At 46.2% G+C, this 24,945-nt stretch overlaps 2 protein-coding genes across 7 annotated transcripts; both read right to left on the reverse strand.

The window, feature by feature from the left end:
- Positions 1 to 3,598: 3,598 nt before the first annotated feature.
- On the reverse strand, positions 3,599 to 13,261 carry LOC146257934 (extracellular calcium-sensing receptor-like). Its single transcript, XM_084674656.1, has 9 exons — positions 9,901 to 13,261; positions 9,119 to 9,413; positions 8,800 to 8,886; positions 8,100 to 8,369; positions 6,943 to 7,149; positions 6,494 to 6,754; positions 6,067 to 6,294; positions 5,852 to 5,975; positions 3,599 to 5,563 (listed from the first exon to the last, which is right to left on the reverse strand). The coding sequence occupies exons 1-9, from the start codon at positions 10,116 to 10,118 to the stop codon at positions 4,650 to 4,652; spliced, it is 2,604 nt and encodes an 867-aa protein (XP_084530782.1). The 5' UTR covers positions 10,119 to 13,261; the 3' UTR covers positions 3,599 to 4,649.
- Positions 13,262 to 14,977: 1,716 nt separating this feature from the next.
- Positions 14,978 to 23,065, reverse strand: LOC146257935 (extracellular calcium-sensing receptor-like). Of its 6 annotated transcripts, none has more exons than XM_084674096.1 (9): positions 22,848 to 22,957; positions 21,709 to 22,003; positions 21,398 to 21,484; positions 20,751 to 21,020; positions 17,799 to 18,005; positions 17,350 to 17,610; positions 16,923 to 17,150; positions 16,708 to 16,822; positions 14,979 to 16,520 (listed from the first exon to the last, which is right to left on the reverse strand). In XM_084674096.1, exons 1-9 carry the CDS (start codon positions 22,955 to 22,957, stop codon positions 15,607 to 15,609), a joined length of 2,487 nt encoding a protein of 828 aa, XP_084530222.1. In that variant the 3' UTR covers positions 14,979 to 15,606. The 6 variants fall into 6 exon arrangements, with proteins under 6 accessions (XP_084530225.1, XP_084530226.1, XP_084530222.1 ...); XM_084674095.1 differs by having other exon boundaries at positions 15,387 to 16,520; positions 16,708 to 16,831; positions 22,848 to 23,065; XM_084674098.1 differs by lacking the exon at positions 22,848 to 22,957 and having other exon boundaries at positions 14,980 to 16,509; positions 16,724 to 16,831; positions 21,709 to 21,984.
- Between the last annotated feature and the right edge of the window lie 1,880 nt (positions 23,066 to 24,945).

Consider the following 24,945-nt stretch of genomic DNA (forward strand, 5'->3'; position numbering starts at 1 on the left):
CGACTATTGGAGGGATGACGGGCTCGCTGTCCACCCCCGGACAGCCCAGCTGTCTGGCCAACTTCCGGTCCATGAAGTTACCCTCCGCTCCCCAATCGATGAGGGCTTGGAGAGGTAGCACTGAGGTGCGCCATGTGAGGGCGGCATAAATCAGGGGTCGAGATCCCGAGTACGTGTCGGCTCGGCCCATCAGCAGTCCAAAAGACACACGGCGTGCTGGCTCCTCCCGAATCAACCCGGTGCATCCAAGTTGCATGGGCTCTGGCTCATTACTGCCCAACCGAGCATGGGTGACCCCGGGGCCCAAGGTGAGTTGGAGCAGCCCGGTCTCTGAGGAGAGGCCGGGCTTGGCTGTGGGCAAGAGGCTCTCTCCCGACAGCGTTCTCTGACTGACTAACAAGAAAAAAAATATTACAGTGTCAATAATCATGTTTAACTGGCAATTAAAACAAATATCAATTTAATCTAATTTCTCCTCCTGGCTGGCTCGCCAAATTATGTAAGGAGCACTTATTATAAGGTAAAGTGAAGTGCTGCCTTTCTAAGGAACTTTTCAAAAAGAAGAGAGAGAAAAATAAATATAGAATAGTTTAATCAGATTATATAGCCGGCATTTATTAAACATCAAATATCAAACAGTATGACCTTGTTTCTCAGTTTCAACCTTCACATAAGTTGAGAAAATAAAGAAAATACAATGACCTCAGAACTCTGATGAAATTACGATTGTTTTTGTTTTAAACTTATGCAGTACACATATCATCAATACATTTTTACAACTGAGTTAACATCAGAATAGAAAAATAGAGGACTTCACGTGCTAGACTCCCTAAACACGCCATCATGCTAAGTCTGCTTGTAACACAATGATGAACACATATAAAACGCTCACCAGAGAAAAAGAAGAGTAGAAGAAAGTAAACTCTTTGTCGTAAATTTGACCCTTTGTTCTGCAATTCTTTCCTTAGAAGTAGGTTTGGTGGGAAAAATAATTTGTAAATATAACTGCAAGCAGTAATGGCGGATTCCTCCAAACACTGCGAACCATTGAAAAATGTTTATTCTTGACTAATTTTAACTGTATAGAAAAATGTATGCTGCAGAATTGCATACCAAATCTGAAATGCAATACCATCAAGATCCACAAGGGCCTTTATTTCAAGCCAGTAAGTGAAGGAAGGGGGCTTGGTGAGCTTATCCATTCCAGAAAGCCTTATATCTTTATGCATTAAGGCGTGGCCTGTAGCGCCACCTATGGGTAATGGTGGGCCATTTGTGGTGTGGTAGTTACTCTTGGCCTATACTATTAATATTTCAGGATTTTAAAAACTTTTTACCATTGCATATAAAATCGGAAATGCAATACCAACAGCCTGTACTGCCTGTACTGTCAATGTGTCAGGATTTGGAGACCTTTTTACTATTGCATACAAAGTAGGAAATGCAATGACACCAAGGTCCTCAAGGGCCTATGCTGATATTCAAGGAATGAGTGTGGGCTTGGTAAGCCCACACAGTCCTGATATGTTACGTGTGTGTCTTGCCAAGCCCGCGCGTGTCAAGGGAAGAATGAGTGTGTGAGAATTTGGAGCATGCGCGGGGAGGAGCAGGGGACACATTTCATTGTAAATTTCCTTAGAAATTAGCCAAGCATGCATGTTTCAAAGATTCACCAAAAATCTACCTTTTATCTTAGAGTCAACTTTTTCTCAGATTTGTGTACTAAACATTCTCAAGAGTCTTCATATGAACTTGTTTGACTGGCTTACGTGTAAAGCATTGCGAACCATTCAAAAATGTATATTCTTGACAAATTGTAACTGTATAAAAAAATAAATGCTGCAGAATTTCCAATGGGATACCAAATCTGAAATGCAATAACATCAAGATCCACAAGGGCCTTTATTTTAAGCCAAGAAGTTAAGTGCTTTAATCTTCACAAGAAGTGAAGTGCTTTGTGCTTTAGGGCGTGGCCTGTAGCGCCACCTATGGGTAATGGTGGGCCATTTGTGGTGTGGTAGTTACTCTTGGCCTATACTATCAATGTTTCAGGATGTTTTTAACTTTTTACCATTGCATACAAAATCGGAAATGCAATACCAACAAGATCCACATGGGCTTTTGTTAAAGTGTTGTTGTTACTGTTGGCCTTTACTATCAATGTTTCAGGATTTGGAGAACTTTTTACCATGGCAAACAAAATCTGAAATGCAATACCATCAAGATCCACAAGGCCTTTGCAAAAGACCAAGGAATGAGTGGGGGCTTGGTAAGCCCACACTCTCCTGAAATGTTGCGTGTGCGTCTTGCCAAGTCCGCGCGTGTGTCAAGGGAAGACCTATGGGTAATAGTGGGCCATTTGTGGTGTGGTAGTTACTCTTGGTCTATACTATCAATGTTTCAGGATTTTTATAACTTTTTACCATTGCATACAAAATCGGAAATGCAATACCAACAAGATCCACATGGGCTTTTGTTAAAGTGTTTCTCGGCCTACACTATCATTGTTTCAGGATTTGAGACCTTTTTACCATTGCATACAAAATCGGAAATGCAATACCATCAAGAGCCACATGGGCCTTTGCTAAAGACCAAGGAATGAGTGGGGGCTTGGTCAGCCCACACTCTCCTGAAATGTTGCGTGTGCGTCTTGGCCGCGCGTGTGTCAAGGGAAGGCTGAGTGTGTGTGAGATTTTGGAGCACGCGCGGGGAGGAGCAGGGGAGACATTCATTGGAAATTTGCCTAGAAATTAGCCAAGCAAGCATGCTTCAAATATTCACCAAAAATCGACCTTTCATCTTACAGTCAACTTTTTCGCAGATTTGTGTTATGAACATTCTCAAGAGTCTTCATATGAACTTGTGATTGAATCAGAGTATCAGTTTTTGACAGGCTGATGTGTATAGCATTATTTTAGCGGTAGCGATAAGTTCAATTTGCTTTATATCAATCATTTTTAGAGATATGAATTTGCCTTTGCACATGGTAACATGTTGTAGTGTCTTCCTCCGATCTACCAAGTTTAGTGTTGATATCTCAAAGATTTGCTGAGACATGACTTCACATCCTGTTTGGCGGCTTTTCTGATTAATTTGATTGGCTGTACCGGACAGACGGTTATGAGGATCAAAATTCCTTTGATAACTTTTGTGAGGCTTGGTCTGAAGATCATCTCTGGTGATTTTGAAGAAGATATGACAAAAATTGTAGGAGGAGTAGGCTTTCAAAGGTTTTTGATAAAAACGGAAATGGCGGGAAGTCTATATAACCGGAAATTAACGCCATGGTGTGCGTTGAACTCGGCTTGATCCAGGGAATCCAATGGTACCTCATTTTTGAAAATGAGTCATACGGTTCAAAAGTTGCGTGTGTAAACACAAGTCCAACTTTGACCCATTGGTGGCGCTAGAGTGGTCTAATGAGAGACATGAAACTTGGTGTAGGTATAGAAGAAACTGTCCTTAATGAGTGTGCCAAATTTCACAAAAAGTTGTCGATGGGGTCTAGGGGCTGCCATTGACTCCCATGGTACAAGAATTACAAATAATAAAACCACCAATAACAATAGGTTTCCTCCTTACGGAGGAATCCTAACTATAGCTCTTAAATATTATCTTCATGTTAACTCTTTACTCAGTGTGGAAAATCTAACTATTGCTTCAGCTCACTATCGTTCGGCTGTTCGCAATTTTCTTCTTCTCTAAGAATCAGTGAAGCAGTTTCCCTTCTATGCAGCGCTGCCACCTACTGGACAAATATGGTGCGCAGAGAAAACATAACTACTTGGAGGGTGTTTTCGAGTGGGTTACATTAGCAATTACAACCAATTAATTTATATTATCAACGATTTGTATAAGACCTTCTCGAAGATGATAGCGCAGCAACAGATTAATTGTAAGGCATTTTTAATATTTAAACTTGTGAATACAAAGTAACAGCTGGGTTTAGTCTGCAGTATTTATACAGAGAAATGTAAATTAAACATTACCGAAGAGTTGAGGAACAAGCGTGGCTCACAAACTTCTTTTGATCTCTAAAGCCAAAACAAGCTGATTTCACAGCAGCCTGGAATGGCAGAGCGAGTGAAACAACGTTCCTTTATTTACAGGGGCGGTGTAATATTCCCTTTACGCACATGGCTAAAATTTGAATGTGTTTTGTGAAATAGATTGAGTAGCCTGTTATAAGAGTCTCATAACCCCCTACAGTGTTTCTGTTTTGTTCTAAAAACGGGCTATAAAACGTTTCGAAATATAAACCGCACAACCACAAGAAAACTGTAAAAACGGGGTACAATCCACGGCTTAATTAGCGAAAAATACGGTAATCCAACACGGCCTAAACCGAGGCAGCAAAGCTTACATGAATCCAGTAAATCCATTACATTTATGTATTTAAAATTCAATTTGAAAAACAAACTGAACACACATACCTATACAGTATAGTCTACACCTATGCACCAATATGTAATAGATCTTATAATCATTCAATTTTCAGATCAATCACATTACATCTTTAATGAAGGGAGCATTGGAGAATCTCATGTAACTGTTCTATCTTTCACTGCACAACATATTGCTCGGCGCTCTGGTTATGAGCTTATATATGTTGGGTTAGAAACAGGGAGGGGTGCAGTGTCCAAAGAGCCTCATGTCTTGGGTGCCGCCCGACCCATGATGGCCTTCTTGGTGTTCCTCTCAGGCCTCAGCAGGATGATGTAACACTTGGGCCCGAACAGCGCCAACAGCAGGCCGTAACTGGAGGCCAGGATGGCGAAGATCTCCACCACGTCGGCGTACTTCCCCGGGGAGCTGACGTAGGCTGGGACGAACGCCACCCACACGGCACAGAAGATCAGCATGCTGAAGGTGATGAGCTTGGCCTCGTTGAAGTTGTCTGGAAGGTTCCGGGCCAGGAAGGCCAGGAGGAAGCTCAGGACAGCCAGCAGGGCGATGTATCCCAGCAAAGCAGCAAACCCAGCAACAGACCCCACCACACACTCGTAAACTATCGTATCGCTCTGGTAGCGGGTGTTCTTATGCGGCATGGGAGACGCCAGCAGCAGCCAGCCCGTGCAGATGGCGGTCTGTACGGACGTAAGAGCCAGCACGGTCCCTCTCTGGTGCCGGGCCCCGAACCACTTCATGATGGTTTCCCCGCCTGGCTTGGAGGCCCGGAAGACCCCCAGAACCACCACCGTCTTCACCAGGATGCAGGAGACACACAGCACAAAGCTGATGCCGAACGCTGCGTGTCTCAGCTGGCACGCCCACAGCTTGGGCCGGCCAATGAACAGCAGCGAGCACAGGAAGCAGAGTTTGAGTGACAGCAGGACGAGGAAGCTGAGCTCGGAGTTGTTGGCGCGCACCACGGGCGTGTTCCGGTGGCGGACGAAGATCGCCATGACGCTGGCGGTAAAGACGGCGCCCACCAGGGAGATGGCGGCCAGGGACATGCCCAGGGGTTCAGAGTAAGACAGAAACTCCTCTGTCTTGGGGATGCACTGGGTTCTCTGTGGGTCGGACCAGTAGTCCTCAGGACACACAGAACACTTGGTGGAGTCTGGGAGAGAGAGAGAGAGAGAGAGAGAGAGAGAGAGAGAGAGAGAGAGAGAGAGAGAGAGAGAGAGAGAGAGAGAGAGAGAGAGAGAGAGAGAGAGAGAGAGAGAGAGAGAGAGCGAGAGAGAGAGAGAGAGAGAGAGAGAGAGAGAGAGAGAGAGAGAGAGAGAGAGAGAGAGAGAGCGAGCGAGAGCGAGGAAAGGGGCAGGGGGTGGTAGAGTAGGATGGGGCAGATTTAGTAGTTTTGGCAAAAATGTATAAATATGATGTTCACATGGGACTGTGCCCTCACCGGTGTGGTTGCTGACCTCCCCGTCAGAACAGGGGATGCAGTCGAAGCAGCAGACTGGCTGCCCCTTCCTGTTGGCCAATCGGGTGCCAGGAGGGCAGCTCTCACTGCACACTGACTTGGGGGGCTGGAAACAAAGGAAGAACGTCAAATAATGGGCATCCATAAGGGATGAACAAAGTACTTATCTAGCGTTCTATCGAAACAAAACATCTGACCTTTTTGTCTTTGAAATTCCAGAAGATTTTGTCTTCATGGAGTATTAGCTGTTCCCCAACAGGAAGTGACTCATCGACCGCACCCACATTCTGAACCTTCACACTTCCGTCCGGGAGCCACGCCCAGTTCATGATGTCATAGATGGGCAGGGCATCTCCATTTTCATCGAACAACACTCTGTCCCCAAACCCGGTGGTGAAGTTGACCCTCTCCAGGTAGTACACCAACTGGCCCACAAGGGAGAGACACAAGAGAAGCACATATTGTTGCAACGAGTGAGATTAGATCCCCGATCTTCCACCCAACAGCTCACACTAACCCAGCGAGCTAAAGGCACAACACTGCTTCCACCAGTCCTTCAACTGCTGGCAAACCCTTGCCAGGCGGCCTAGCCACGCTACATTTATAACTGTATGTTTTCCTCACCTGCCAGGGCTCCATGTTGTCCAGGGTGGCACAGCTGCGCTCTGGGAAGGGCCCCTGCCCCGGCACACACTGCAGCAGGCTGTGGAGGGCGTGGGCCAGGGTGTACACAGCCTTGTAGATGTTGTACTCTGCCCTCAGGTCAGAAACATCCAGATATAGCTGGGCCTGAGCGGCCAGGGCCTCCTGTCCAGAGCACACAGGAACACCCAGCACAGCAGGCTCAAACCTGCAGCCAAAGACCTCCTCCCAAAACTGCCACACCTGCCAAAGAGATGGAAATTAAAAATGCTGTTTATTAAAAGAAAATCAAGTTTTAAAAAGACTAAAATGTTTTGTGAGGATATTCTCTTGAAATATAGCAAAACATAAGAAACTAGCAGTAAATCGAGTTGAAGTTTGAATGTTTTTTTTGTTGTTGAAAAAATGGACAAATAAAATAAAATCTTTGCCATGCTCTGCCCATGTTGGTTGCTGGGGTGTTTGTCAGGGCGGAGACTTGACAGGAACTCCTTGAGTGCGGGGATCTCTCCACGGCGGATGGCGATGCCCAGCGTGCCCCCCACGTAGGGCATGAGTCTGGGGGTGTGGAGGACAATGGCGTTGGTCCAGGCCTCGCTCGCGATCCACTGCAGACCTGTCACGTTCTGGCTCACCACCTTTACATACAGCCAGGATCAGCGCTGCATCAACTGTGACAGTTGGTCAAGCAATATATAACGAGAGCTAGTGGCCGTTCAATATTTACATTTTTTAAAATTTTACTGGGGGGGCCCAGTGTTTAATCAGAGGGATTAAAAAAACTGAAAAAACATATTAAATATTTAATTTTGTTTTACATTAAAATCATAAAAACACCTCTGGCACTCCCTCTTCCAGCTCTTCATCTCTCTCTCTGATATGTTTCTCGAACTCTTTATTTACTGAGGCAAAAAAGGCTGCAATGACCCTTCTTCATTTCATGATAACTACTAGAAGAAGAAACACGTACATTAAAAAATGATCAGTCAGCTCAGGGGGGCCACAGGGGGGGCCAGGGCCATTTTTACAGGGGAACTGGCCCCTGTAGCCCCCCGTGTAAAACCACCCCTGACGAGACGCCTTTTTGTTGAATATCAGCACGGTTGTGATCGGGTCGTAGATAAGAGACTGCAGAGAAAATTATGTGGCTGCACCAATGTTATCTTACTGCTTATTTTTGATTATTTAATCATTTGTTTGACTTGCGAATCAGCTCGGCAACTCCGCTGGACTGTTGCTCATCATAACCATTTTTTTCATTGTAGGCATACAAAAGCGAGAAGTGCTAGCTACTTTGTATATGTTTTGCATAATTTTCGCACTATACCTGGTAAAATACACACCGTTCCTTGAATCAAGCTACCGAAATACTATTTGAACTTTTCACATTCTAATCCTCAATTTTCTTTTCTGTTGTTTCTGTTTGTACGTTTAAAAATATCTGACACTTTGGATGAGAGCGTCTGCTAAATGAAGAAAATTTCAGATTTAAACAAATATTTTACTTGTAAATGATCAATTCACCCTATTTTACCGTAACATCCTCATGTCATTCATTGAATGTAGGCCTACAAGGTGTAATATTCACCTCGTCCAGAAGGGGGAGCATGTATCCCGGGTTGGAGAACACCACCACCACTCTGGCAGTGGAGGCCCTGACTACAGACACGATCCTGCGGTACTCATCCGGGGCGCTGTGGACTGGCAGCACCTCCTGATAGGCCGGGCAGCCGGCGCGGTCGTGAGCCAGGCCCTGGAGGAAGGAGCGGGCGGCATGGCGACCGTAGTCGTCGTCGCTGACCAGAAGGCCGACCCAGGTCCATCCAAACCGTCTCAGGATCTGTAGCATTGCTCGCACCTGAAGAAGAGCCAGGATGGAATATGTCTTTGTTATTACTAATAAAGGAATAAGAAAATAGAAATGTACTAACCCTATTCTCATAATTTTTGTATTATTCAGGAAAATTTGTTAGTTAGGTTTTTTATTTGTTTGTTTTTTTGACCCCCCAAAAATTATATATTTTTCATTTAAACGTGCAACTTCAGGGAGTACAATAAGAGATTTTTTAACCTTTGTCTGTTCAACAATTTTTTTTTACAGCCGAAACAAAAATTATGGCTTGATCTTAGTTCATATAATCTGGGCCAGTAGTTTGAAATGTAACAATGTGGTACACAGCTGCCAATACAGACACATGTTGCTGTGTATGAATTTCATTGAAATTGAGGATTGTTATTTATTAGATATCTTCTATTTACTAACACACTAAAGACTAGTTTGTGGCTACCTGGAAGGCGTCACTGGGGATGGTCCTGAAGAAGGAGGGGTACGCCCGCCGATCACTCAGGCAGGAACAGGTGGCGTAGTAACTCACCTGTAACAGGTGAAGCACACCCACACTTTAGAATATCATGAAACAGACCTGTGGACACAGACCAGCACTTTGAAACAAACAGACTACAGACTTGTGGACAAAAAGCTTAAATTGCAAGTGATGTACAGCGCTTACAGTGTGGTGACAGACAGACACTTGTACGGTGCCTTCAATGTGGTGACAGACAGACACTTGTACGGTGCCTTCAGTGTGGTGACAGACAGACACTTGCCATGGGCACCCTAAACAGCCCCAGGACACTAGAGACGGCAATGGAGTGAGTCGAGCTTGGATCCCCCACAATCCCCATCACCGGGGGTGACCCTCTGCAGTCCTTGTCCAGTAGAAACTCATCCTCCGTCCCGCTGGCTAGTGATAGGGCGGCACGGAACGCTACCCCCAGCTGGAGGCAGTTGTCGTAGAGATGGTATCCCAGGGTTACGTTAGGCAGGAGGTGTGGGTTCTTGTTGATCTCCTCAATGGTGAAGGCCATCGTCTGGGCGTATCGAAAACCTTCCACGTAAAACCTGACAGAGAAAAGAGCACACAGACATGACCCCAGCCTCCCTCAGAGCACCCAGACATGACCCCAGCCTCCCTCAGAGCACCCAGACATGACCCCAGCCTCCCTCAGAGCACCCAGACATGACCCCAGCCTCCCTCAGTGCACCCAGAAATGACCCCAGCCTCCCTCCACACCAGACAGTCAGAGAGCAGCACTGTTGAACTAAGTAACATAAATTAAACACATAAAACAAGCCATGTTTTTACACAATCCATTAACACATGATCAATCAATAAGTTTGGAACTCTGGCATCAATTCCCAACCTATCAAGTCAGGAAATTAAATTCCATGTTGTATCTGAAATCCTTCCATTCCAGAACCCCTTACTGGTGTGTGTGCCAGGTCAGGTCAGGGTGTGTGTGTGTGTCAGGTCAGTGTGTGTGTGTCAGGTCAGGATGTGTGTGTGTCAGGTCAGTGTGTGTGTGTGTCAGGTGCAAGAGCCCCTCACCCCTCACAGACAAGCTGCTGTGGCTTGGTGATGAAAGACAGATCTGGATAAGTGCTGTAGAAGTGGACCTCAAACAGACCACCCAGAACCACATCTCCCTCCAGGTGCATTCCACTCAGGTTGAAGTGTTCTCTCAGACGGCAGGAGGAAGAGTTGGAGGAGGAGCGCAGCAGAAAGGTGAGACAGAAATAGAGGTAGTGATGCAGGGACACCACCATGACTGCCTTCTGTCTATCCCTCGCTCTCTCCCTTCCTCCCTCAGTTTTATGGAGTGTTGTGTTGGCCTGGGAGGGGGGCTGACGTCATGGCCTCGTCTCACAGGAGGAGGGGGGCGGGGGGGCGTACCTGGTGTCAGGTGGGCAGGGGAATGCCAGGGAGCAGAGATGGGGGCAGTGGCTTCTGTTTTAGACCAAAAGAGGTATTCTAGATGTAGGTCAGTGGCAGAGCATTTGACTGCATAGCCAGTGGTCACAGGTTTGAATCCCCCTTCGGGATAAAAGCATAATATGGGAATCCAATAGACAGACTACTAAGCTGTACTCATTGTGTCCACTAGGTGACAGTAACATACTACTCTCCATGTAGATATGGAGCATGCTTCTTCCTACCTACGTGCCTTTCTTATCGACCTTTCCCCCCTCTTCTCCTCTCCTCTCCTCTCTTACTCTTTACTCTGATGGCCAAATAACAGAAGATCTGTGCCCACAAATATAATATACAGTTATGAGACTTTGAGATGGTCAGAGTTATGCTCCAAACTCTATTGTTAATCATATTCATCCACAAGCTCCCTCTGAATAGTTCTGAAATGGAGTTAAAGGTTAACTGACAATGTGACACCAGGAACAAAAAATTAATGGACCAAGAACTGACCTAGTAGAAAAAGTTCAATTCATAACAATCTCAAACGCTTTGACCCAGCCTTTGTGTCTTCATCTACAGTTCAATGAAACAACACATGCTGAATTCATGAACACATTTAAAAAAAAATATCTGCCGAATAGTTGTGCAGATACACAGAATACCCACCCCCCATATGTGTATTTGATACCACTAATTCAATTTTCACCCTGCTGGACTTCGACCTTGTGTCGGGCATACATTTCAAAGAGACAAGGAAAGGTAAAAGGCCCCAAAATGGATTTTGTGCATTTAGTGGCCAAATTCCTTAATGACATGATTTTTTTTTCCACTTGCTATTTTTGTTAAGGATTTAACATGGGGCCAACTACAACTTTCACACAAATGTACAATACAAATATTTGTATTGTACATTTGTGTAAAAGTTGGATTTGCAGTCACACAAGCAGGTTTTGGTCCAAAATTAGGGTTAGGGTTTTGAGTTCCTTTTATGGTACATAGTCATGGCTTGGTAAAGTGAATAATTGTGGTTTGTTAAACACAATCATTCAATATCATGACCCTGGTACCAACAGGGGATCAACAGCGCCACCTAGAATACCACATTTCGGGGTAAAAGTCCAAGTTCAGATGTCAATATTTCACATCAAGAACCAAGTAGAGCCTTCAGACTGGCACTGTGTTACTCTCCTAATCCAAACCTATCCAATGACATATTTGGTTTGGTCCAATGACGGATTCTAATTTTCACCCTGCTGGACTTAAATCTTGTATCGGGCATACATTTCAAAAAGACAAGGAAAAGTCAAATGCCCAAAAATTGATTTTGTGCATTTAGTTGCCACATTCCTTATGACATAATTATTTTCCCACTTACTATTATTGTTAAGGATTTAACATGGGGCCAAACACAAATTTTACACAAACAGTACATTACAAATAGGGGGGTTGCAGTCACACAAGCAGGTTTTGGTCCAAAATTAGGGTTAGGGTTTTGAGTTCTTTTTATGGTACATAGTCATGGCTTGGTGCAGTGAATAATTGGGGCTCGTTAAACACAATTGTTCAATATCATTACCCTGGTACCAACAGGAGATCAACAGCGCCACCTAGAATATTTAATTTCTTAAAATTAAATTTGAGATTTTGTATTCAGACTCAAAAGGGCTTTCTTTAAGTATAATGTCGAACCACGCCAAAAAGTTGTAAAATACTGATGTTATATAAGGTTAAGTAAAAGTACATTTAGTCATTTAGCATCAGACGCTCTTATCCAGAGCGACAAAAGTAACATATTACGACAGTTACATTTGGACTAATTGATAACTGATAAATTATGACTTTTCAAAGAGACTGATGTAAGTAAATATTACATAATAAGCTAATCTGGTACTACTTTAGGACAAAGAAAGTATAGAATGAATATGAAAAGACAGAACTACAATTCCCAGAATTCCAGTGTTTTGACGACAAACATGCGCCATATCTGTAGTCCGTTTATATTCACATTCGTGCTAGTTGCTACTTCTGGACTCCATGAATTAATTTTACATTAATTTCAAACAACAAACTCTCTCCCTCTCTCTCCACAACCCATGTCCGGGAGTAAGATACAGTAGTATTGGATAGGAAGGTAAAACCTAGCCTGGATCTGCAAATTGAGATGGCTATTCCAGCAGGAGATTCACCTCCCCCTCTAAAGAAGGGGGGAAACTGAAAAGCTAGCTAGACTAGCTAGCACTAGCTAATATCCCATTTGTATTGTAAATAAAAATACTTGAATGAGAATAATCTTAACATTGACTAACACTACCCAACACTCATTGCCCCTTTTAATATTAAAGATAAAACATGCACGTTCCTCAAAACACAACATTGCGTGCCAAAATCAGAGCAAGATATGTAGCCTACATTTAGCAGACGCTCATCCCCCCGAGGCAAGTACTAGGGTGCCTTGCCCAAGGACACAACGTCAATCGCACAGCTGGGAATTGAACCGTAGATTTTTTTGTGATTTTCTGCAAATAAATCGACAGATTCATACTCGGGTGGTTCGAATGGCAATGTCAATGTCCAGACGAGCAGTGGGAAAATACAAGTTGTGAAAAGAGACCGCGTCCGTGTCTTATTGTCCACACAACCATATCAAATTATATCTAAAACGAACTAAAGAGCTCGGTTACACTACCAAAGCTGAATTAGCCAATGTCGTTAGCGATGCTAGCGTTAGTTTTCTAGCTGTAGACTATAACATTTTACTGGGCCTTTTAGCTGTTTGATTTACTGAAATTATTATGAAATGTTATTTGCCTACTTTAGCAAGTCACTGTATTTCCAAGCCCTGATAGTTTAACTGAGACGACACAGTAAAAAATTCCTCTTTCAAGTAATTACCCCCATTCAAGTGTTGAGCATTACATTAGCTGCACGGTCTGCAGTGCAGAGATCTTGGGATTAAGCCATTTTTTTAGTTTTGCTAATGCAGGATTCTGTTATATAAAATGGGTAAAATAGATGTAGCCTAATGAGTGGCACATAACATGGCATTTTCATTTTGTTTGAGTTTTAACTTGTCTAGTGGGGGCGAGGCAAGTACATTTATCTTCCAATTGCCCTGCAAAAAAATCCACTTGTCCCGGTGTTTTAGCCTATCATCCGATGCATGACTCTCTGGATTGTACCCCCTTGCGGGAGCGCGCGCGAATCAAAGAGTGAAGGATTTTATCTTGATAGAGCAACCAAACGAATGGGAAACAGAAGTCTCATATTATACTTTCTTTGTTATAGAATTCAAGAGAAGAATGTCGGTTATCTGTGTAAATATCTACGGTGGCCCACGGGTGCACACCAGAGCAACATTAGTGGGCAGTGGCGACTGGTCATTAGGGGCCCCACCTGTTATCAACAGAAAGAACTGCAACACAATTATTATTTTTAATTTCTCGAACATTTTTATTATCGTTTACTTCCAATAATTTACTATCTATGAATATAGTGTCTTCCTAAATTGTTTCGTTTCATGCGTTTGTGTTAAGATTTTATTTCATGTTCATTGGTCCCTGCCTTGTTGCTTCAGACTGCGTTCTGCCGATTCGAGTTAGCATAGGCTAATCGTGAAGGTGGGGCTCTGGTGGGGCTAGCCCCTCTCTCACAATGCAATGTACATTGGACGTGGGAAAGTATTAATACGCATGCTCAGAATATAATATAGATCACACAAATTTGGGGCTGAGTTGCCCCACCACAGCGAGAAAGTCGAAGTAAAGCAGCTTAAGTGGTGCCCATCAGCCACAATATTGTCATCGCTCAAACTGCTGGTAAAAGTAACCGCAGGTTTAACGTGGAGTGGTTTTTGAAGAAGAAAAAAAAGGTTAGTCTAGTTAGCATACAAAAGAAGGTACTTTTCCCTTCAAGTGAGCTCTCAGCCTTGCTGAGTGAAAGCATATTTTATCATCCTGCCTTTGTGGCGCTGGTCCGTGCATTGGTCATATTATGGGGCTGGATCGATAGATAAAGATGGTGACGTGTCAGTGTGTCCATGCTTATCTGGTTGTTGTCATAGAATGAATCTGTATCCCTAAAAAGTTGTATTTCTGCTTCGTTGTGGCCTTCCTGTTGTGTTGAGTTCATTGCTGTTTGCGCATGGCCCTGTAGGCACATTGGTTCTGAGCTTGGTTGCATTCCTAATTTAGGTTTGTAAATATGACAGTGGTAATTTTACATGTGTGTGAGAGACAAGGAAAACAATGACACAAGAACGTCTCTCTCCAGTTTGTGTACTACAACACTTGGTAGAAGCAAGCCGCTCTGTCTCTCAATATTACCTTCATGTAGGGTTGGTAATGAATAATCGATGATCGATTAATTGTCATGAAGAATTCATTAGAATAAAAATCCAAGCCTAATGAATAATCGTTACCGTATTGCCGCTCATTATGAAAACAACATCTTCCAGTATTTTGCGCGAGCGCGACTTCCTACAGCAGACAAGCAAAGACGAAGCGGGCTAGGAAAGGTGCAGTGTGGGACCATTTCTCAAGGAAAGATGAAGTCTACTGCAGTTACTGTGACGCTGTGTTTACGTACCATAGTTCAACGTCTCCGCTAATATATAATTTAACAAATATAAATTCCAGCGGAGGTCTACAGCAGCAAACCATTCAGGCTACACTAGCTAGGAGGACGTGTGATGACAAGCGAACTAACGAAAGTAAGCTAGCCTGTAAGGTAGCTAGCCTACATCTTGCTAATAAGTTGCCACGACTGTCAGTTTAAAACAATGATTTAATATGGCATTAAGCCATGTTTTGTTATTATTATTGTGTATTTGTGTCCAGTCTGATGACGAGTCAACTACGCTCATAGTTTTACATTAAGTATCATGGTTAAAGGTTAAAACTAAATTGTCAAATAATTAGGCTTCCGCCGGCGTCGAGAAGCATGACATTTAAAAAGATGGATTTAACCGTGTATATTTCTTTTGAAAATTATTTCCCAATGTTATTTTTCTATGTCTATGCAGTAGCCAGGCAGTGATGCGTTGCAATCGCTATCTGTTAAAATCCGTCTTATGGCATAATGCGCTGTGAGGGGAGGGGAAGGGGGGGGGGGGCGGAGGAGTGACATCATGCCTTAGCAAATAATCGATTAATTGTTTAATAACGTAATTAATAATCGAACATGAAAACTCCTGTGAAGTCCCATCCCTACCTTCATGCCACACAATTTTATTTCATGCATTTAGCAGACTCTTTTAAAGGGATGATGGGTAGAAGAAGGTATTTCATCTAGGCTAGAAGAAAATGTTGAGGTAGAAGCAGGGAGGGGTGCAGTGTCCAAAGAGCCTCATGTCTTGGGTGCCGCCCGACCCATGATGGCCTTCTTGGTGTTCCTCTCAGGCCTCAGCAGGATGATGTAACACTTGGGCCCGAACAGCGCCAACAGCAGGCCGTAACTGGAGGCCAGGATGGCGAAGATCTCCACCACGTCGGCGTACTTCCCCGGGGAGCTGACGTAGGCTGGGACGAACGCCACCCACACGGCACAGAAGATCAGCATGCTGAAGGTGATGAGCTTGGCCTCGTTGAAGTTGTCTGGAAGGTTCCGGGCCAGGAAGGCCAGGAGGAAGCTCAGGACAGCCAGCAGGGCGATGTATCCCAGCAAAGCAGCAAACCCAGCAACAGACCCCACCACACACTCGTAAACTATCGTATCGCTCTGGTAGCGGTTGTTCTTATGCGGCATGGGAGACGCCAGCAGCAGCCAGCCCGTGCAGATGGCGGTCTGTACGGACGTAAGAGCCAGCACGGTCCCTCTCTGGTGCCGGGCCCCGAACCACTTCATGATGGTTTCCCCGCCTGGCTTGGAGGCCCGGAAGACCCCCAGAACCACCACGGTCTTCACCAGGATGCAGGAGACACACAGCACAAAGCTGATACCGAACGCCGCGTGTCTCAGCTGGCACGCCCACAGCTTGGGCCGGCCAATGAACAGCAGCGAGCACAGGAAGCAGAGTTTGAGTGACAGCAGGACGAGAAAGCTAAGCTCAGAGTTGTTGGCGCGCACCACGGGCGTGTTCCGGTGGCGGACGAAGATCGCCATGACGCTGGCCGTAAAGACGGCGCCCACCAGGGAGATGGCGGCCAGGGACATGCCCAGGGGTTCAGAGTAAGACAGAAACTCCTCTGTCTTGGGGATGCACTGGGTTCTCTGTGGGTCGGACCAGTAGTCCTCAGGACACACAGAACACTTGGTGGAGTCTGGGAGAGAGAGAGAGAGAGAGAGAGAGAGAGAGAGCGAGAGAGCGAGAGAGAGAGAGAGAGAGAGAGAGAGAGAGAGAGGGGAAAGGGGAAAGGGGGGCAGGGGGTGGTAGAGTAGGATGGGGCAGATTTAGTAGTTTGGGCAAAATTTTTTAAATATGATGTTCACATGGGACTGTGCCCTCACCGGTGTGGTTGCTGACCTCCCCATCAGAACAGGGGATGCAGTCAAAGCAGCAGACTGGCTGCCCCTTCCTGTTGGCCAATCGGGTGCCAGGAGGGCAGCTCTCACTGCACACTGACTTGGGGGGCTGGAAGGAAAGGAAGAACGTCAAATAATGGGCATCCATAAGTGATGAACAAAGTACTTATCTAGCGTTCTATCGAAACATAACGTCTGACCTTTTTGTCTTTGAAATTCCAGAAGATTTTGTCTTCGTGGAGTATTAGCTGTTCCCCAACAGGAAGTGACTCATCGACCGCACCCACATTCTGAACCTTCACACTTCCGTCCGGGAGCCACGCCCAGTTCATGATGTCATAGATGGGCAGGGCATCTCCATTCTCGTCGAACAACACTCTGTCCCCAAACCCGGTGGTGAAGTTGACCCTCTCCAGGTAGTACACCAACTGGCCCACAAGGGAGGGACACAAGAGAAGCACATATTGTTGCAACGAGTGAGATTAGATCCCCGATCTTCCACCCAACAGCTCACACTAACCCAGCGAGCTAAAGGCACAACACTGCTTCCACCAGTCCTTCAACTGCTGGCAAACCCTTGCCAGACGGCATAGCCACGCTACATTTATAAATGTATGTTTTCCTCACCTGCCAGGGCTCCATGTTGTCCAGGGTGGCACAGCTGCGCTCTGGGAAGGGCCCCTGCCCCGGCACACACTGCAGCAGGCTGTGGAGGGCGTGGGCCAGGGTGTACACAGCCTTGTAGATGTTGTACTCTGCCCTCAGGTCAGAAACATCCAGATATAGCTGGGCCTGAGCGGCCAGGGCCTCCTGTCCAGAGCACACAGGAACACCCAGCCCAGCAGGCTCAAACCTGCAGCCAAAGACCTTCTCCCAAAACTGCCACACCTGCCAAAGAGATGGAAATTAAAAATGCTGTTTATTAAAAGAAAATCAAGTTTTAAAAAGACTAAAATGTTTTGTGAGGATATTCTCTTGAAATATAGCAAAACATAAGAAACTAGCAGTAAATCGAGTTGAAGTTTGAATGTTTTTTTTGTTGTTGAAAAAATGGACAAATAAAATAAAATCTTTGCCATGCTCTGCCCATGTTGGTTGCTGGGGTGTTTGTCAGGGCGGAGACTTGACAGGAACTCCTTGAGTGCGGGGATCTCTCCACGGCGGATGGCGATGCCCAGCGTGCCCCCCACGTAGGGCATGAGTCTGGGGGTGTGGAGGACAATGGCGTTGGTCCAGGCCTCGCTCGCGATCCACTGCAGACCTGTCACGTTCTGGCTCACCACCTTTACATACAGCCAGGATCAGCGCTGCATCAACTGTGACAGTTGGTTAAGCAATATCAGAGCCTGTCTAAAGGAGAGACTGTTAACTCCCTATTAAGCACCATTGTACTGTATTTTCTTGCATTTCCACCAGAGTTCCACTGGGGGAATTCTGGTGCCAGTGCAAAATGAATGGGAGTCTATGGCTCTATACGGCTAAATTTCTCTCTTTCGCTTGATTGTCGTTGGGAAATCTCAGATTTGATTGTAGTTGTTGCATGTTCAACATGGATTATATGTAGAAAGTAGTAGTGCTGTCAAACGATTAAAATATTTAATTGCGATTAATCGCATTAATGTCATAGTTAACTTGCGATTAATCACAATTAATCGCACATTTTTATCTATTGTAAATGTCCCTCGATTTCTTTTTGTCCCATTCTTTTTTCAAATTTTAATTTTCTTATCAACATGGAAAAGTGGTTCGGATTGCGTAGTGCAATTTTTTTTTAAATTGAAAACAACATTGCAATCGCCTGGCTTTGACGAGGGGGCGGAGAATTCGCATGATTGCATCAGCTGTGTGCTTGGCCAGCAAGTGGTATTTCAGACTGGACGTGCTGTGATGATAGCTCAGTTTACAACGACAAAACACACACATCACTTTGGTCTTGTCAATGGAACCATTTGGCAACTTTTTAAAAGTAAACTTTCCATTCAGAATCTTTTTGGCATCCATTTCAGCATCTCGCGCTCGCCATCCACTCAAAACTTAACGTTAGCCTACTACCAGAGAATGTCTAATATCTGTAAACGGGCTCTGCTACTACTCTTTACCCGGCTCGCAAGCCAAACAAGTGTGTGTGGCGTGCCTGTTGTTTTGTTTCGGGTCTAGCTAGATCCGGTGTGGTGTTGTAGTTTTGCTAACGTCGGCAGTTGTTGCAACAGCATGTGAAAAAAAACTACAAAGTTTTCTAGGCAAAAAGAGCGTTATCGCGCGATAAAAAAATTGACGCCGTTAATTTGGGTTTGCGTTAACGCCGTTAATAACGCGTTAAACTGACAGCACTAGTAGAAAGTTGAATGAACGAGTACTTATGTCCTTTCAAATTCTTACAGGGTGAGTTGTTGTTGCCCATAACACGCTAGCATTCAGCTAATGAATGCTGATTGGTTAGTGAAGGACTGAATACGACCAGAGATCCCACTTGATGGCATCCGAAGCTGAATCAGAATGGCAGAGCATTAGCAACATTAGCAACAACATTAGCAAGCCAAAACTCTTTCTAGCATGTGTATTGACAGGGAGAGCCTAACCTGTCAGCTGTGTTGTCGATGCCCTGAGAGAAAAAAGGCAGTGACCAGAGCTTGCCGTAAAGCAGTATCTCTGGTCGTACAAATGTACGACGTCATTGATAAAAGGCTTTTTAGAATAGAAAGGTGACTTTAAAAAACACCCAGCAGTGTGTATATTTTTGCCTCCCCTTTGGAATTCAGAATTCAAATTATTAGACAAAAAATGTTATCCTGAAAAAAGTGGACTTTTTTCCATTCATTCTGCACTTGCTCGTTAGTGCCCTCACATGGAGCACCAATGTTATCTTACTGCTTATTTTTGATTATTTAATCATTTGTTTGTCTTGCCAACTCAGCTCGGCTTCTCTGCTGGACTGTTGTTAATTATCACAACTTTTTCCTGTGTAGGCATACAAAAGAGAAGTACTAGCTACTTTGTATCTTTTTCGCATAATTTTCTCTTCTCAACTTATATGGACAGAATTTGTCGGCGGAGCCAGGGTGTTGAGGGGGTCCGGTTTGGTGCCCTCAGGATCAAGTCGCTGCTTTTTGCAGATGATGTGGTCCTGTTGGCTTCACCGGGCTGTGAACTTCAGCTCTCACTGGAGCGGTTATCATTCGAATGCGAAGTGGCTGGGATGGGAATCAGCACCTCCAAATCTGAGGCCATGGTTATCGACCGGAAAAGGGTGGAGTGCAATCTCCGGGTCCAGGAGGAGATCTTACCCCAAGCGGAGGAATTCAAGTATCTTGGGGTCTTGTTCGCGAGTGAGGGAAGAATGGAGCGCGAGACTGACAGGCGGATCGGTGCGGCGTCCGCAGTGATGCGGGCTCTGCATCAGTCCGTCGTGGAGAAGAAGGAGCTGAGTCGAAAGGCGAAGCTCTCTATTTACCAGTCGATCTACGTTCCTACCCTCACCTATGGTCACGAACTGTGGGTAGTGACCGAAACAACAAGATTGCGAATACAGGTGGCTGAAATTAGTTTTCTCCGCAGGGTGTCCGGGCTCTCCCTTAGAGATAAGGTGAGAAGCTCGGTCATCCGGGAGGGGCTCAGAGTAGAACTGCTGCTCCTCCGCATCAAGAGGAGCCAGTTAAGTGGCTTGGGCATCTGATAAGCGCTCTGGATAACAGCATCTGCTAAATGACTAAATGTGATAAGGATGCCTCATGGACGCCTCCCTGGTGAGGTGTTCTGGGCACGTCCCACTGGGAAGAGGCCCCGGGGAAGACCCAGGACACGCTGGAGGGACTATGTCTCTCGGCTGGCCTGGGAACGCCTCTGGGTCCCCCAGGAAGAGCTGGTGGAAGTAGCCGGGGAGAGGGAAGTCTGGGCCTCCCTGCTTAAGTTACTGCCCCTGCGACCCGACCCCCGGACAAGCGGCAGATGACAGACATCAATTCACCCTATTTTACCGTAACATCCTCATGACATTCATTGAATGTAGGCCTACAAGGTGTAATATTCACCTCGTCCAGAAGGGGGAGCATGTATCCCTGGTTGGAGAACACCACCACCACTCTGGCAGAGGAGGCCCTGACTACAGACACGATCCTGCGGTACTCATCCGGGGCGCTGTGGCCCGGAAGCACCTCCTGATAGGCCGGGCAGCCGGCGCGGTCGTGAGCCAGGCCCTGGAGGAAGGAGCGGGCGGCATGGCGACCGTAGTCGTCGTCGCTCACCAGAAGGCCAACCCAGGTCCATCCAAACCGTCTCAGGATCTGTAGCATGGCTCGCACCTGAAGAAGAGCCAGGATGGAATATGTCTTTGTTATTACTAATAAATGAATAAAAAAATAGAAATGTATTAAATGTATTTTTTTTACCCCAGAATAATTATAATAATTATCATTTAAATGTGCAACTTCAGGGAGTATATTAAGAGATTTGGTAACATTTGTCTCTACAAAGATTTTTTTTTTACAGACGAAACATAATAAATAATGGCTTGATCTCAGTTCATATAATCTGGGCCAGTAGTTTGAAATGTAACAATGTGGTACAAAGCTGCCGATACAGACACATGTTACTGTGTTTGAATTTCATTGAAATTGAGGATTGTTATTTATTAGATATCTTCTATTTACTAACACACTAAAGACTCGTTTGTGGCTACCTGGAAGGCGTCACTGGGGATGGTCCTGAAGAAGGAGGGGTACGCCTGCCGATCACTCAGGCAGGAACAGGTGGCGTAGTAACTCACCTGTGACAGGTGAAGCACACCCACACTTTAGAACATCATGAAACAGACCTGTGGACACAGACCAGCACTTTGAAAAATGTTTATGGCATAAATCTGTGGACACAGACCAGCACTTTAAAACAAACAGACTACCGCCTTGTGGACAGCATGCTTAAATTGTACAGTTAAATTGTAAAGCTTAAAAATGTACAGTGCTTCTAGTCTGGTGACAGACAGACACTTGCCATGGGCACCCTAAACAGCCCCAGGACGCTGGAGACGGCGATGGAGTGAGTTGAGCCTGGATCCCCCACAATCCCCATCACCGGGGGTGACCCTCTGCAGTCCTTGTCCAGTAGAAACTCGTCCTCCGTCCCGCTGGCCAGTGATAGGGCAGCACGGAATGCTACCCCCAGCCGGAGGCAGTTGTCGTAGAGATGGTATCCCAGGGTTACGTTAGGCAGCAGGTGTGGGTTCTTGTTGATCTCCTCAATGGTGAAGGCCATGGTCTGGGCCTGTCGGAAACCTGCCACGTCAAACCTGACAGAGAAAAGAGCACACAGACATGACCCCAGCCTCCCTCAGAGCACCCAGACATGACCCCAGCCTCCCTCAGAGCACCCAGACAAGACCCCAGCCTCCCTCAGAGCAGACAGACATGACCCCAGCCTCCCCCAGAGCACCCAGACATACATTTACATTTATTCATTTCATTTATTCATTTAGCAGACGCTTTCATCCAAAGCGACTTCCAAGAGAGAGCACCCAGACAAGACCCCAGCCTCCCTCAGAGCACCCAGACAAGACCCCAGCCTCCCTCAGAGCAGACAGACATGACCCCAGCCTCCCTCAGAGCAGACAGACATGACCCCAGCCTCCCTCAGAGCACCCAGACATGACCCCAGCCTCCCTCAGAGCACCCAGACATGACCCCAGCCTCCCTCAGAGCACCCAGACATGACCCCAGCCTCCCTCAGAGCACCCAGACATGACCCCAGCCTCTATCAGGGCACCCAGACATGACCCCAGCCTCCCTCAGAGCACCCAGACATGACCCCAGCCTCCCTCAGAGCACCCAGACATGACCCCAGCCTCCCTCAGAGCAGACAGTCAGAGAGCAGCACTGTTGAACTAAGTAACATAAATTAAACACATAAAACAAGCCATGTTTTTACACAATCCATTAATACATGATCAATCAATAAGTTTGGGACTTCATCATGGCATCAATTTCCAAACTATCAAGTCAGGAAATTAAATTCCATGTTGTATCTAAAATCCTTCCATTCCTGAACCCCTTGCTGGTGTGTGTGTCAGGTCAGTGTGTGTGTGTGTGTGTGTGTCAGGTCAGGGTGTGTGTGTGTCAGGTGCAAGAGCCCCTCACCCCTCACAGACAAGCTGCTGTGGCTTGGTGGTGAAAGACAGATCTGGATAAGTGCTGTAGAAGTGGACCTCAAACAGACCACCCAGAACCACATCTCCCTCCAGGTGCATTCCACTCAGGTTGAAGTGTTCTCTCAGACGGCAGGAGGAAGAGTTGGAGGAGGAGCACAGCAGAAAGGTGAGACAGAGATAGAGGTAGTGATGCAGGGACACCACCATGACTGCCTTCTGTCTATCCCTCGCTCTCTCCCTTCTTCCCTCAGTTTTATGTTGTGTTGTGTTGGCCTGGGAGGGGGGCTGACGTCATGGCCTCGTCTCACAGGAGGAGGGGGGCGGGGGGGCGTACCTGGTGTCAGGTGGGCAGGGGAATGCCAGGGAGCAGAGATGGGGGCAGTGGCTTCTTTTTTAGACCAAAAGAGGTATTCTAGATGTAGGTCAGTGGCAGGGCATTTGACTGCATAGCCAGTGGTCACAGGTTTGAATCCCCCTTCGGGATAAAAGCATCTGCTAAATGGACACATTATTATGTTTTCGTTTTTTCTTTACACTGGCATAACACGAGTAGGCCAAATGCCATCTTTATGCGTATTGTCACTGTGTTTGTTTATTTGTTAAACCCGAGATATAGGTATATATTAAATGTAAGTTAATTTCCTGTGGGGTATTTAAATGCAGGTCAATGGCCATTATGTGATGCATTATATGGGAGTCTAAAATGAACAGACTACTAAACTGTACTTGACTGTGTCCACTAGGCGGCAGTAACATACTACTCTCCATGTAGATATGAAGCATGCCTCGTCCTACCTACGTGCCTTTCTTATCCAACTTTCCCCCTCTCATCCTCTCCTCTCTTCCTCTCTCCTTTCCTCCCCTCTCCTTCTCTCCACCTCTCTTGTCTAGATCTGTGTCTGTGCTGCTAGCACACGGGCCCAGACACTCAGACACCCCCCCACAAACCCTCCTCATTATTATCCTCTCACCTCACCTCCCTTCTCCCCTCCCCTACCTTCCTCTCCCCTCCTCTCCTTCCCTCCTCTCCTCCCATCCTTTCCCCTCCTCTCCCATCCTCCCCCTCCCCTCGTCTACTCTACTCTCCCCTCCTCTCCTCCCATCCTTTCCCCTCCTCTCCTCCCAGACTTTCCTCTCCCCTCCTCCCCTCCTCTCCTCCCGTCCTTTCCCCTCCCCTCCCCTCCCCTCCCCTCCCCTCCCCTCCCCTCCCCTCCCCTCCCCTCCCCTCCCCTCCCCTCCCCTCCCCTCCCCTCCCCTCCCCTCCTCCCGTCCTTTCCCCTCCCCTCCCCTCCCCTCCTCCCCTCCCCTCCCCTCCCCTCCCCTCCCCTCCCCTCCCCTCCCCTCCCCTCCCCTCCCCTCCCCTCCCCTCCCCTCCTCCCCTCCTCTCCTCTCCCCTCGCTCTCAGACAGACAACCATTCCTGGCTGTCTCTCAGACAGTGCCACGCTGTTAAACACAGCTTAATCACCAACACAGCTAACATTCATATTTGGAAGAAAGAGGATATGTGTATTTTCATAATCTAAGTTTAAAGTCTGTTACTGTAACTGTTTTCGCCCCCAATACCAATACTTTCTAATCCAACAATTTTACAATTTATTTGTTGAGACTGTGTGTTGCCGGCAGAGCACACCACTGGCAAATTCAAAAGAGCAGTTTTTATTAGTGAAGTACTTATATAACGCAACAGTTTAAAAGCATAAAATGTAAAAAAAAAACCTGGGCGTTGACTCTGTGTTGCAGTGTTCTGATTGATCAGACTCATGCTCTGCCCCAAATGTATACCTGCTCCCTGGATTGATCTAACCAACTGTCAATCACAGCACATCTCTGATGACGAGAGCGTGTGCCATGTTTATAAAGGCGGGTCATCCAGCTGTACTTCTGTGAGAGCTCCTTTCTCTATGAACACATCGGTTCCTGGTGGATGCTGTGACTCTGAGCAGCTCTGTCGTCTTCAGACTGAGGTTGCTGTGCTGACCTCCAGCCAGACGTCCTGTCACAGCCGTGCCCTGTCTGTTGATGGGCTCTGGATGACATCTCTTCTGGGTCCATTGCCTGCTCCATCGCTTGCTGCGTCTCCACCAC

The sequence above is a fragment of the Hypomesus nipponensis genome, chromosome 15, assembly GCF_054491055.1.
Source record: "Hypomesus nipponensis isolate SF chromosome 15, ASM5449105v1, whole genome shotgun sequence".
Lineage (NCBI taxonomy): Eukaryota > Metazoa > Chordata > Actinopteri > Osmeriformes > Osmeridae > Hypomesus > Hypomesus nipponensis.

Coding starts and splice junctions, on each gene's coding strand:
- LOC146257934 (XM_084674656.1), bottom strand. CDS start 10,118: ATGGTGGTGTCCCTGCATCACTACCTCTATTTCTGTCTCACCTTTCTG. Junction 8,370..8,799: donor TCCCCAGTGACGCCTTCCAG/GTAGCCACAAAC, acceptor GCTCTTCTTCAG/GTGCGAGCAATGCTACAGAT. Junction 7,150..8,099: donor TGCTCCCCCTTCTGGACGAG/GTGAATATTACA, acceptor CTGTATGTAAAG/GTGGTGAGCCAGAACGTGAC.
- LOC146257935 (XM_084674095.1), bottom strand. CDS start 23,065: ATGGTGGTGTCCCTGCATCACTACCTCTATCTCTGTCTCACCTTTCTG. Junction 16,832..16,922: donor GGAATTTCAAAGACAAAAAG/GTCAGACGTTAT, acceptor CTTTCCTTCCAG/CCCCCCAAGTCAGTGTGCAG. Junction 16,521..16,707: donor GGAGGTCAGCAACCACACCG/GTGAGGGCACAG, acceptor TCTCTCTCCCAG/ACTCCACCAAGTGTTCTGTG.